At 43.4% G+C, this 14,075-nt stretch overlaps 1 protein-coding gene and 1 pseudogene across 1 annotated transcript; one reads left to right on the plus strand and one right to left on the minus strand.

Moving 5' to 3' along the window:
* Positions 1 to 1,766: 1,766 nt before the first annotated feature.
* On the minus strand, positions 1,767 to 7,241 carry RPL6 (ribosomal protein L6). Its single transcript, XM_075996582.1, has 7 exons — positions 7,157 to 7,241; positions 5,994 to 6,293; positions 5,807 to 5,905; positions 3,972 to 4,115; positions 3,449 to 3,497; positions 2,332 to 2,516; positions 1,767 to 1,956 (listed from the first exon to the last, which is right to left on the minus strand). Exons 2-7 carry the CDS (start codon positions 6,291 to 6,293, stop codon positions 1,804 to 1,806), a joined length of 930 nt encoding a protein of 309 aa, XP_075852697.1. The 5' UTR covers positions 7,157 to 7,241; the 3' UTR covers positions 1,767 to 1,803.
* Positions 7,242 to 11,060: 3,819 nt separating this feature from the next.
* LOC142863505 (mitochondrial import inner membrane translocase subunit TIM14 pseudogene) lies at positions 11,061 to 11,344 on the plus strand (annotated as a pseudogene).
* Positions 11,345 to 14,075: the final 2,731 nt, after the last annotated feature.

Below are 14,075 nucleotides of genomic sequence, written 5' to 3' on the forward strand. Positions count from 1 at the left end.
TGTAGTCCCAGCTACTTGGGAGGCTGAGGCAGAAGGATCGCTTGAGTCCAGAAGATTGAGGTTGCTGTGAGCGAGGCTGACGCCAAGGCACTCACTCTAGCCTGGACAACAAAGTGAGACTCTGTCTCAAAAAAAAAAGAAAAAGAAAAAAAGATATTGTCTTTTAACTCTCATGAATGTAGAATGGAGTTTTCCAAAAGTGTAATATATAACATGTGATATTGCAACATATTAAATGCAGAAGCAGATATGAGAATCTATTAAGCCAGATATTAAAAGAGATATAGACTGGGTGTGGTGGATCATGCCTGTAATCCTAGCACTTTGAGAGGCAGTGGTGGGAGGGTTGTTTGAAGCAACAAGTTTGAGACCACCCTGGGCAACATAGTGAAATTGTCCCACACCAAAAATGAAAAAAAAATTAGCCAGGGGCGGGAAGCATGCACCTCTAGCCCCAACTACTCAGGAGTCTGAGGTGGGAAGATAGTTTCCAGCCCAGGAGTTGCAGTAAGCTACAATTATGCTACTGTGCTTCATCCTGGGTTAGAGTGAGACCCTGCTTCTCCTCCCCCCAAGAACGATTTACAGAAATATAAATAAAACAAGCCATTCTTCTCATAAACACCTTTTTTTTTGCTGTGGGAAAGCTTTTTATAAAATGGTATTTACATAAATATGGAATGGCATTCTAATAATTAAAAACAAAACATGATAAAAACCCAAATACCCAAAGAACAGAATAATATCATGTAGCAGATGAACTCTTTCTATAGAATGATCAAAATATATCAACTGTATAGCAATATGTACAGTACCCAAGTGTTTTGGTTAAGAAAAGAGGCAAGTTGGCCGGGCGCGGTGGCTCACGCTTGTAATCCTAGCACTCTGGGAGGCCGAGGCGGGCGGATTGCTCAAGGTCAGGAGTTCAAAACCAGCCTGAGCGAGACCCCGTCTCTACTATAAAAATAGAAAGAAATCAATTGGCCAACTAATATATATATAAAAAATTAGCCGGGCATGGTGGCTCGTGCCTGTAGTCCCAGCAACTCGGGAGGCTGAGGCAGAAGGATTGCTTGAGCCCAGGAGTTTGAGGTTGCTGTGAGCTAGGCTGACGCCACGGCACTCACACTAGCCTAGGCAAGAAAGCGAGACTCTGTCTCAAAAAAAAAAAAAAAAAAAAAAAAAAAAAAGAAAAGAGGCAAGTAATGGATGACTCATTGGCTGTACGGTTAGAGACTCCAGATGAACAGGTAATAGCAGTCAGGGCTGGGGGTGCGCACCTATAATGCCAGCTACTTGGGAGACTTGAGCCCAGGAGTACAGGGCTATGTGGCATGCCCGTGAATAGCCACTGTACCCAGCCTGGGCAACCTGGCAAGACCTCGCTTGCTCTTACTAGAAAAAACAAAAAAACCCACCAATGATCATGGGGTGCAAGAGTTTGTGGTCTGAGGAAGCCATAGTTGTTTCTCACCCACGTATAGTTTATTTAGTAGGAAGAGTGGGGAAATGCCACTATTTTGTATTGGCAGAGGGTGGGTAAAAAAGCTGAGAAGCCAGACACCAAGAATGAATCCGAAGCCCAGGATGCAGCTGATTCTAAGCTGACAAGCAGCAGCTCTACTGCAGAGGCCACTGCCCCCACTCCCATTCTTTACAGCAGAGGCAAAAGCCCCAGCAAGCTGGCAGGGTCACACTGTATCTCTGGGTGGGTAAGAATTTTTTTAAAAGACCAACTGTTTTAAAAAAGAGACACAAACAGAATGTATCTTTCAGTTATTTAATTAGGTTCTTTGTAAAAATTTAGAATACCAATCTGTGAGGATAAATTCCATTTGTCAGGGCAAACAGAGATCGTAGATAGCCCTGGAGCTGAGGAATTGCCTTGATTTTTGGTAAAATTTGGGAGTCCACAGCTTTCTGATCCACTTTGCGCTGTTCTGTAATCTCGTATTTCTAAATGAAGAGAAAATTAAACGTTTAAAAACAGACACATGTACCACCAGCTACTTATTAGTCAACTAAGAAATCCCATTTCTCACGTATTCATTCCCAGGAATATTTAGAAACATTAAAAGCAATCTTGACAACTAAAACCTAGTTTTCTCTATAATAAAAACAGCAGCTCTTACCCTTTTGCCCAATTTAATACACATCAAGGATGAACTATTATATTTAGAAGAATGTGGACTAACAAGTATTTCCCAGACATTCCTCATTATTTACGCCATTTTTTCTTATTTTTGTGTAACACCACTTAAGTCTGTTTATTGTCACTCCCAACTAGAAGGGCCAATGTTAACATAGGAGATGACAGAAACAGAAACGTACCTCCTTTTCTGTGTCGAAGATCTCACCCTCCTGGTGTCTGGGCTTCCGCAGCTTCTTCTTCTTGAAGTAAGCATCGGTGAGATGCTTAGGAATTTTCACATTGCTGATATCAATTTTTGTGGTGGTGGCGATGACAAATTTCTGGTGTGTCCTTCGCAGAGGAACTCGATTAAGGGTCAGAGGTCCTAAAGGAAAAAACCCCAATAATTTAGTGAGGGGAAAAAGGAAACAATTATTTTGTCCTAGGCTTCCCCCACCTCAAATCTTTTTGAAGTCATTCAGGTTGGAAAAAGGCATAGTCACAGGTTGGTCAAAATCAGATTCTTAGGCTGGGTGTGGTGGCTCATGCCTATACTCCTAGACTTAGGGAGGCCAAGGTGGGAGGATCACTTGAGGCAGGAGCTTATAGCAGCAGTGGGCACTGAGCTACAATTGCAGCTATGATCCGCCACTGCTCTCCAGCCTGGGGGACAGACAACAACAATAAAAAAAAAAGGTTCCTGATAACTGAGTATTGCTTGCTTGCCCAGAGTGAACCATGTATTTTTCACCTATTTAGGAACTCCATCTTAATGCTAAGTGGCAGACCAATTACAAGTTTTATGCAGGATGAATCTGTAATTTACGTGACAGTTACTTGCCGTGTTGCTACATAAAATTTAAATGTCTGCCTCTGTTTAATCCACATGTACACAATGAAAGGAACTGGGGCTCAGAATCTCATGGCATTAAGAAACATCCTTGCTGAAGCGGGCAGATTGCTGAAGGTCAAGGGTTCGAAACCAGCCTGAGCAAGAGCGAGACCCCGTCTCTACTGTAAATAGAAAGAAATCAAATGGCCAACTAATACATATATACATAAAAAATTAGTCGGGCACGGTGATGCATGCCTGTAGTCCCAGCTACTCGGGAGGCTGAGACAGCAGGACTGCTTGAGCCCAGGAGTTTGAGGTTGCTGTGAGTTAGGCTGACGCCACGGCACTCTAGCCTGGGCAACAGAGTGAGACTCTGTCTCCAAAAAAAAAAAAAGAAACATCCTTGCAGGTGGTGGCATATACATACACCACAAGCATTCACAAATGTAGTTTCAGAGAACATAATCCAAGGATTTTCTTACCAGTCACAAGTAACAAGCCACTGCCGAGTTGCTTCAGGAAAACCACCCTCTGCAAGTTAAACAGAAAAGAATCCGTTTTCTGCAATTAAAAACTGACTCCTTAATTAATCAAATCACAGGCACCTAAATTTGGTAAAGGAAACTTCTACATGTATATTGCTCAGAAGTTCTGGGAGCAAGCACACCAAGTTACTAAGGAAGTAACTCAACTCTAAGCATGTTTTCGAGCAAATGGACATGTATCATTTGTAACAAGTAATATAACCAACAGCACAAAATGGTTAAAAAATTATTATGGATTAAACTTGTTATTTGCAACAAGTGGAAAATGTTTACACTACGGGGGGGGGGGAGGAATGCAGGAAAAACCATGCACACTTAGTGACTAGGATGTTTGCTGTATGTTATGGGTCCCCAGAACTCATCCCTCCCACTGCAGAACATCGGTCAATAAAGGATTTGTGCGCCCAGATTATCATCAAGTGCTGCAGCAAAGCTCCCCAAGCCAAGGCACTTGGCTCACCTTGCCTCTGTGGCGTCCGGTGAGGATGATGAGGACGGTCCCAGGAGTGATGCTAGCTCGCAGTCTTCTCACGTGTTGGCTAAACGGTTTTTTGCCGTGGCTCAACAGCTTTCGAGGAACATCTTCTGTTGGATAGTACCTAGGCTGGGGAGAGGCCACAGGTCCAACTTTAAGCAGAACTGAGTTTTATGTCAGTAAAACCTTCACTGTAGCCTTCTTACTCATTTGTAACTCCAGCACTTTATTTACGCTATTCCATTTTCATTCCTCTTAAGTAGATTTTAAACTTAGGAAAGGTCAACACTGTTTTTGTATCCTTTACGTGCAAAACACACGATGGAAAGATGGTATCACTTAGCGAAGGAGCTGTATGCTCAAGCAAGTCACCTTTGTAAATTTGGGATGAAACTAAACTTCAGAGATTATGTGGCAAGTTCCCTTTATGCATAGCATGGCAGGGATTCTCCCAAGCTTTTCTAGAGTCCCTGACCTCTAATGTAAACTCTGGCTGGGCGTGGCAGCTCACGCCTATAATCCTAGCCCTCTGGGAGGCTGAGGCAGGAGGATCGCTTGAGCCCAGGAGTTTGAGGTTGCTGTGAGCTAGGCTGACACCAGGGCACTCTAACCTGGGTAACAGAGGGAGACTGTCTCAAAAAAAAAAAAAGTAAACTCCTTCAGGAAACATCACACCACATTTTACATGTTAGGAAGGAGACATGGCTTATTTCCCTACTCAAGTAAAGTGTGTTTATACACTCGCAGCAACAAGTCTCACTCTCACTTTATCCACAAAGGAAAACTACACAAAACCAGCTACCAGGACTGGTTCTCCCCCCTTCTCATTTATTGTAAAAGTAAGACACCACACAAAGACCACTGAGAATACCATAAAAAGAAAATCAGTATCTCTGGGCCACTCCTGGCAACTCCTTATGCAAAAGAAAAAGGCACCTGCCAAGAACAGGCCTCACAGATCATCATTAAACAAACTGTTTGCTAGCTGCCCATTTACAAGGCCATGCAAATTTTAACTATGTCTAGCACCTAAAACTGAAGCCTTTTGGATTCCACACTAACATTACACATTTATCTTTCCAAGTAATAAAACTGTAGACACACAGAATCAAACACCCTTCCACCTACCCGGCTACATCCATGGAATCGATGATTCCTTCACTCCCTTTTTACCCTCAGAGGCCCCTCATTTTATGGAGAATGTAGGTTTCCTGGGCCTCACAAGAATGTAACCTCTTTGTCTCATCAAGCCCCTTCCTTCTCCTTTCTGCATCCCTTTAAAATGCTAAAGATTCCAATTTGCCCTTCAGAAAAGACAGCCACAGCTCTCTGTGATTTCTCCATGAGTGCATCCTAAACTTTGGCTTCATAAACCTCCACTGATTGAGATTTTTGCCTCTGTCACTTTATGTCAACAATATGACAAATAACTCATAATAACCTATTTCTAACTATACCATATCATTAGTATAGATCATTTTTACCACAAACATGATAATCTAATAGAAAATCCAACTCAAAAGTGTCATTTTTTTCCTCTGAAGCAGTAATGAGACACTGCTCTGGTGGGTAAATAAATGTTCTATAGGACAGGTTTGATGTGTTATTTCTTTTAACGTCCACAATCACCCTTTCCGGTTAAACCTTTATTCCCATTAATATGTGAAGAAACAAAGCACAGAAAAGTAAATCCAGAACCCTTTATTTTCAATTAACAACTCTCTGGTATGCAGAAACTTTTAGAACCCGAGTATAAAAAGAATATATTCACAGCATTCAAGCTTAAACTGAAAATCCAATTTATAGTCTCTAAATCTTACCATTTTGCGAAGTTTAACCACCCGAGTGCCACCATTCTTGTCACCACCAACTGGTTTTGTAACAGTGGCGAGGACCTTCTCTTTCTTTTTCTTTTCAACCTACAAGGACATAAATGCATCAAAACGTTAAAAGAATATGACAATTAAGGTTAAGACATAATGGTCAGTGGTTCTCCTCTTCTCTTACCTTGGATTTAGCCACCGAGTATTTCCTCTTGTACATGGCCTTCCTAGAGTACATGGCAGATCGGGAATATCGGCCGATTCCTCTGACGAGAACAGGATTTCGGCTGCAGTGTGGCTTCCCCTTCTTAACCTTTTTAGCCTTGAGGTTAGCCTTTTTCACTTTACCACCTGCATCAGCCTTCTTGGCATCAGCCTTCTTGGCTTCAGGTTTCTTGGCTTCAGGTTTCTTAGCTTCAGGTTTCTTGGCTTCAGGTTTCTTCTCTTTAGTATCCGGCTTCTTCTCAACTTTTTCACCCGCCATCTACCAATATTTGGGGAAGGGGAGAGCATTTCACCAATCATCTCAGTAACAAGGCAATACTGAAATTGTATGTATGTGGGCTCGCCGGACTACAATTTCCCCACCCTCACAAGCCTTTTTTAGGGTTGTCTCCTAAAACAATACAAACTTCTTAGTTGGGACTACCTTACGCATGTTAAGTTTTTGGTAAATGTTAAAGCGGTCAAAAGTCCCTATCCCATTATTTTACTCCTGTTCTGTGAACTGGAAAAGAAAGCCTTTAAAAAGCCTCCGCAACTAGGAGGTAGCGAGACAAGAACTTAAAACCGTTTGCTTTCAAACCTGCCCTCAATTTTTTTTTAGACAATTGTCTCATACATGAAAGCTCAGTTTAAGAATTGAGAATACAACACAATTAGCCCAAATACAGTTCAGACTGAAAAAAGCGCAAAGACCAAAAGGCGACTTCCGGTCGTGGACGTGGGAAGACGGGAAAGGAGCTTTTGGATTCAGCTCCAAACCTCAACGTGGCTGAGACAAGCTCTGTGGCGTCTCCTGGAACCTGGGCCCGGGAATCCTGAGCGCGCGCCGTTGCCTTGGTTCCTCTAGTCCCACCAGCCCGCTATGGATCCCGGCAGGGGCCCCGTTTCCCCAGGCGAAGAGGGTGGCGATCAGCCGGAGGAAGCCCCTACGGCTTTCCACTTCACCCTTTTCATTCCCCGCCGCAAACCCAAGCGAAAGAAATGAAGTGTCTGGGAGGCCTCTCAGTTGGCCATGGACACGTCCGACCCCCTGTAGGTGTTGACTTAATGCCTCCCACGTTCGGATGGCGAAGGATTAGGGTCCTGAAGTCGAGTCCTGCCGCAAAGAACCGCCATTCTTACCTTGCAAGATGGGAAAGAGAACTAAGAACTCAGCTTCCGGTTTATAAGTAATCACGGGAAGGTCTCGAGTCTCACTTCCTTCCTGGTCTTGGGCATCATGGGAAATGTAGTTTTCCTCCTCCATCAAAGGAAATGTACAAAGTCCTGTGTAGTGAGGTTTTTTTTTTTTTTTTTTTTTGAGACAGTCTCGCTCTGTTTGCCCAGGCTAGAGTGCCGTGGCGTCAGCCTAGCTAACAGTAACCTCAAACTCTGGGGCTCAGGGGACAGTGGGCAAGGGCAATATACGTAATCTTAAGATATGTACCCCCACGATATGCTGGAAAAAAAAATTTAAATGACTGGCACATACGAGTGCTGGGTTATTCTATATAGTCAATAAAGTCAATTAAAATTTAAAAAAAGAAAAAAAAAATCTGGGGCTCAAGTGCCTCAGCCTCCTGAGTAGCTGGGACTACGAGTTCACAACGTGATGACACTCAGCTAATTTTTCTACTTTTGGTAGAGACTGGAGTCTCATTCTTGCTCAGGCTGATCTCAAACTCCTGATTTCTCTCACCTTGGCCTCCCAGAGTGCTAGGGCCTCTAAAATAAAATCTTTTTTTTTTTCTTTTGTTTTTGAGACAGAGTCTCACTCTGTTGCCCAGGCTAGAGTACTAGGGCGTCAGCCTAGCTCACAGCACCCTCAGACTCCTGAGCTCAGGCAATCCTTCTGCTTCAGCCTCCCAAGTAGCTGGGACTACAGACATGCACCACCATGCCCTGCTAATTTTTTCTATATATATTTTTAGTTGTCCAGATAATTGCTTTCTATCTTTAGTAGAGATGGGGGTCTGTCGCTCTAGTTCAGGCTGGCTCGAACTCCTGACCTCGAGCGATCATCCTGCTTTGGCCTCCCAGAGTGCTAGGATTACAGGCATGAGCAACCACGCTGGGCCTCTAAAATAAAATCTTAAGGCTTCTCTCCCACCGGCTGACTAAATGGACCCCTCTTGGCCAAAGGGATGCCCTAAAACTGAGTAACTGGCTATAAGACATGCGTTTCCCTTGTTGTAGATATTCTTTGTAACTCATTAACAGCCTAAATTTAAAACTTCCCTCACTCTTTTTGGGAACTGAGGCCTGCATGCCTGCCTTGAGCCGGTGGTCATGAGGGGCAGGGGAATGTCTTTTGTTGTTTATGTTATAGGAGATAGCTCAGCTGAACTGTGGCTCCATCCAAGGCTGGGCACCTGGCCAGTGGAGGTCTGAGTGGGCCTCCCACATGGGCGGAGGTCAGAGGCTTTATCTTCAGCAGAGATGGGGGGGGGTCTCACTCTTGCTCAGGCTGGTTTCGAACTCCTGACCTCAAGCAATCCACCCACCTCGGCCTCCCAGAGTGCTAGGATTACAGGCGTGAGCCACCACACCTGGCCTATTTATTTAGCTTTGTGAGCAAAGCACCTCTTAGAAACTGCAACTGCAGAAAATGTATTACAATGAATGAATAAAATGCAGAGTTGCTTACTTGTGTCCCTCAAAAATTCTGACAATCTCAGAGGCTTTCACCCAGTAAATGCCACAAAATATTTGTTAAGGCCGGGCGCTGTGGCTCACGCCTGTAATCCTAGCTCTTGGGAGGCCGAGGCGGGCGGATTGCTCAAGGTCAGGAGTTCAAAACCAGCCTGAGCAAGAGCGAGACCCCGTCTCTACTATAAACAGAAAGAAATTAATTGGCCAACTGATATATATATATAAAAAATTAGCCGGGCATAGTGGCACATGCCTGTAGTCCCAGCTACTCGGGAGGCTGAGGCAGAAGGATCACTCGAGCCCAGGAGTTTGAGGTTGCTGTGAGCTAGGCTGATGCCACGGCACTCACTCTAGCCTGGACAACAAAGTGAGACTCTGTCTCAAAAAAAAAAAAAAAAAAAAAAAGGCCGGGCGCTGTGGCTCACGCCTGTAATCCTAGCTCTTGGGAGGCCGAGGCGGGCGGATTGCTCAAGGTCAGGAGTTCAAAACCAGCCTGAGCAAGAGCGAGACCCCGTCTCTACTATAAATAGAAAGAAATTAATTGGCCAACTGATATATATATAAAAAATTAGCCGGGCATAGTGGCACATGCCTGTAGTCCCAGCTACTCGGGAGGCTGAGGCAGAAGGATCACTCGAGCCCAGGAGTGTGAGGTTGCTGTGAGCTAGGCTGACGCCACGGCACTCACTCTAGCCTGGACAACAAAGTGAGACTCTGTCTCAAAAAAAAAAAAAAAAAAAAAAAAAAAAAAAAAAATTTGTTAAATGAACCGACATAGCAATAAAAAACATATTATGACTCAAGGGACACTTTCATAGAAAAGAAAGAAAGAAAAACATAAATGAACCCCCTCTTGTGTTTTGTTGTGGTATTGCAAAACATTCATTAGTTGGGCAAAATATCATCAATATGTGGTTATAAAGTAAACATGATTAAACACTTCATTTTGCCATATATAAAATGCTGTTAATCAGTGCAGCACCGTAGTCACAAATCAGACATTTTTGCAGACACTAAATCATTTTAAGCCTCAATGAAAGTTCCCTGTGAGGTAGGTATTTAAGATGAGAGAACTGGCCGGGCACGGTGGCTCACGCCTATAATCCTAGCACTCTGGGAGGCTGAGGCAAGAGGATCACTTGAGGTCAGGAGTTCGAAACCAGCCTGAGCAAGAGCGAGACCCCGTCTCTACTATAAATAGAAAGAAATTAATTGGCCAACTAGTGTATATATATAGAAAAAATTAGCCGGGCATGGTGGCACATGCTTGTAGTCCCAGCTACTCAGGAGGCTGAGGCAGGAGGATCGCTTGAGCCCAGGAGTTTGAGGTTGCTGTGAGCTAGGCTGATGCCACAGCACTAACCTGGGTAACAAAGTGAGACTCTGTCTCAAAAAAAGAAAAAAAAAAAAGATGAGAGAACTAAGGCTTCATTACAAGAAATGACTTATCCAAGGTCACACATACACTTAAATTGAATCATATCTCTTTGTGCCACAGAAAGACAGAAAACCAGTAGAGAGTGGCACCGCAGAAAGGGCCCTGTCTTTAGTGTCTAGGAACTACTTGCATATCTATTTTCTTATTTATAAAATGAGGATGGTATTGACAATATTGATAATACTTCTTCCCTACGTGTTAATGTTAAGGCCAATGCAGTGATTTGGTCAATCGTTCGATCATTTCCTCATCAGGAAGTTCATGGAAGCACAATTTTTGGTGCCAAACAAAACAAAACAAAACAAAAAACCAAACCAAAAAACCCCATAAAACCCTAGAAATTAAATCAAATGAAATAATAAGATATATATGTGTGTGTATGTGTGTGTGTGTACTTACATACACATATATAAATGTTATAAACCCATAAATATATATATACATTGTGAACCCATTTAAACGTGAAATAGGCCAGGCATGGTGCTCACGCCTGTAATCCTAGCACTCTGGGAGGCTGAGGCGGGTGGATCACTTGAGCTCAGGAGTTCAAGACCAGCCTGAGCAAGAGTGAGACTCCGTCTCTACTAAAAATATAAAAACTAGCCAGGCATCATGGGGTGAGCCTGTAGTCTCAGTTACTCGGGAGGCTGAAGCAGGCGGGTTGCTTGAGCCTGGGAGTTTGAGGTTGCTGTGAGCTAGGCTGACGCCATGGCACTCTACTCAGGGCAATGGAGTGAGAATCTGTCTCAAAAAAAAAATTAATAAAAAAAATAAAATAGAGTCTGTGGCTGCGACACTCTCTGGTAAAGGCATGTAGTTAGTGGCCGAGACCTGTGGGCTGGGCTGATACAAGCTCCTAGTGGAGGCAGGGGAGCTGAGCTGGAGCCAGGGCCAGTACAGTGGAGTAGCTGCATTGACCACCACTGCCGCAGAATTTGCAGCCATGTTTTGCAAGCCATGAAGCATACGGAGCCCCAAGTAAAACAAGTTTTGCAAAGTCTACCAAAATCTGCTTTTAGTGGTGGCTATTCTAGAGGTGGGTTGGAACTCAAAATGACAAAATGAGAAGCAGCATTAATACTAGGTCTAAGCCCTACTACCAATAAAGGAAAAATGAGAGATCTCATGGACAAATTACGTTAGATCACCCAGACAAAGGAGGATCTCCTTATGTAGCAGCCCAAATCAATGAAGTTAAAGATTTACTAAAAGGTCAAGCAAAAACTGAAGCAAATATATGATGAATTTTAAGTTCATATTAGTTTATATATATGAGTATCAACTTTTTTTCCCCAGCATATTATGGAGGTACACATGTTGAGGTTACATATATTTCCCTTGTCCTCCTCCCCCCTCAAGTCAAAGCTTCAAGCGTGTCCATCCCCCAGTTGGTGCATATCACACTCATTATGTATGTATATACCCATTCCCTCCCCCCCCACCTGCCCGACACCCGATAGATGTTATTCCTGCATGTCCATTTATGTGTTGATAAGTTAATACCAATTTGCTGGTGAGTACATGTGGTGCTTATGTTTCCATTCTTGGGATACTTCACTTAGTAGAATGGGTTCCAGCTCTATCCGGGAATATACAAGAGGTGCTATATCACCATTGTTTCGTATAGCTGAATAATACTCCATGGTATACATAGACCACATTTTATTAATCCACTCATGTATTGATGGGCACTTGGGTTGTTTCCACATCTTTGCAATTGTGAATTGTGCTGCTATAAACATTCGAGTGCAGGTGTCTTTTTCATAGAGTGACTTTTGTTCTTTGGGGTAGATGCCCAGTAATGGGATTGCTGGATCAAATGGTAGATCTACTTGTATTGCTTTAAGGTATCTCCATATTGCTTTCAACAGATGTTGAGCTGGTTTTCAGTCCCACCAGCAATGTAGGAGTGTTCCTGTCTCTCCACATCCACGCCAACATGTATTGTTTTGGGACTTGTTACTAAAGGCCATTCTCACTGGAGATAAGTGATATCTCATTGTGGTATTTTTTTTTTTTTTGAGACAGAGTCTCGCTTTCTTGCCTAGGCTAGAGTGAGTGCCGTGGCGTCAGCCTAGCTCACAGCAACCTCAAACTCCTGGGCTCAAGCAATCCTGCTGCCTCAGCCTCCCAAGTAGCTGGGACTACAGGCACAAGCCACCATGCCCGGCTGATTTATATATATATATATATATATATATATATATATATATATATATATATTAGTTGGCCAATTAATTTCTTTCTATTTTTATGGTAGAGACGGGGTCTCGCACAGGCTGGTTTTGAACTCCTGACCTTGAGCAATCCGCCCGCCTCGGCCTCCCAGAGTGCTAGGATTACAGGCGTGAGCCACCGCGCCCGGCCTCATTGTGGTTTTGATTTGCTTTTCCCTGATGATTAGAGATGTTGAGCATTTTTCATATGTTTGTTGGCCATTATTCTGTCTTCTTTTGGGAAGTTTCTGTTCATGTCCTTTGCCCAACTTTTTTTAAATTTTATGTTTATAGTTTACTTGTTTTCTTTATTTCTTTTTTATTTTTTCACTTCTAAAGGTGTGAGGTAGTGCCCACCTTTTTATAATAAAAAAGTTGCCTCAGAGCTACAGTTTTTAAAAATGATTTAGGGGCTGGGCACAGTGGCTCACGCCTGTAACCCTAGCACTCTGGGAGGCCGAGGTGGGAGCATTGCTCAGGTCAGGAGTTTGAAACCAGCCTGAGCAAGAGCGAGAGCCTGTCTCTACTAAAAATAGAAAGAAATTACTTGGTCAACTAAAAACATATAGAAAAAATTAGCTGGGCATGGTGGTGCATGCCCGTAGTCCCAACTCCTTGGGTGGCTGAAGCAGAAGGACTGTCATTAAAGCCTTGGTTAAAAAAAAAAGAAAATGGCTGGGCGAGGTGGCTCACGCCTGTAATCCTAGCTCTCTGGGAGGCCAAGGCGGGCGGATTGCTTGAGGTCAGGCGTTCGAAACCAGCCTGAGCAAGAGCGAGACCCCGTCTCTACTATAAATAGAAAGAAATTGGCCAACAAATATATATAGAAAAAATGAGCCGGGCATGGTGGTGCATGCCTGTAGTCCCAGCTACTTGGGAGGCTGAGGCAGAAGGATTGCTTGAGCCCAGGAGTTTGAGGTTGCTGTGAGCTGGGCTGACTCCACGGCACTCACTCTAGCCTAGGCAACAAAGTGAGATTCTGTCTCAAAAAAAATAAAAAAGAAAAAAGAAAAAAAAAAAGAAAAGAAAACATCCGTACATGTGTTATGTATGTGAGTGAGTGTGGGTGGGGTGTGTGTGTGTGTTTGTACAGGTGTAGAGAAAAGTGTGAAAGGATAATGCACCCAACCATCAACGCTGCTGCGGGTTGGGATAGAAAGGATGTATGTATTGAGGAACAGAAAAAAATTACTGTTTTTATTTGGCTTGTTGCAAGGAACTTGTATGGCTTTTACAGTTGAGAAAGAAATTCAAACAAAGTATCTCTAAAAAAGTATGTCTTAAGCTTGTTAGGGGACAGGCACTGGGCTAGGCTGAGAAGACAGTGAGTTTGTCTTAAAAGGAGCTCATAATCTAGGGGAAGACATGGAACAATGATGACAGAACCAACAATGATATGTTGGTTGAACACAATGTGTTGGTTGAACAATGATGTGTTTGTTGAAATGTGTTGGGTGCTGATAGAGTCATGATCAGCCATCCCCAAGAGCATAGGAAGTGGGCCTCTATTCTGTTCTTAGAAACTGGTTGAGGGTTCTCTGGGCAGGGTGGGTTAAAAAAAAAACAACAAGAAAGTGGTTGAGGGGTGTGTGCAGAAGAATGTTTTCTGGAGGTGCTGCCTGAGTCAGAGCTGAACCTTGCCTGATGGTTTTCCAGATGGAGAAGGGCTTGAAGAGTATTCCAGATAGAAGGAACCAAATTTTGGAAGGCAGGAACCAGCAAGAGGCCTTTGGAAACCTCCAGATTATGTGAGGGT

This window comes from Microcebus murinus, chromosome 22 (genome assembly GCF_040939455.1).
Source record: "Microcebus murinus isolate Inina chromosome 22, M.murinus_Inina_mat1.0, whole genome shotgun sequence".
Taxonomy (NCBI): domain Eukaryota; kingdom Metazoa; phylum Chordata; class Mammalia; order Primates; family Cheirogaleidae; genus Microcebus; species Microcebus murinus.

What these genes read in the sequence shown, in the direction of transcription:
- RPL6 (XM_075996582.1), bottom strand. Translation starts at nt 6,293, where the DNA reads ATGGCGGGTGAAAAAGTTGAGAAGAAGCCGGATACTAAAGAGAAGAAA. An exon ending in TGGTTAAACTTCGCAAAATG is followed by an intron (nt 4,116 to 5,806) that starts GTAAGATTTAGA and finishes GCCTCTCCCCAG; the next exon opens with CCTAGGTACTATCCAACAGA. An exon ending in TGGCTTGTTACTTGTGACTG is followed by an intron (nt 2,517 to 3,448) that starts GTAAGAAAATCC and finishes TTTTTCCTTTAG; the next exon opens with GACCTCTGACCCTTAATCGA.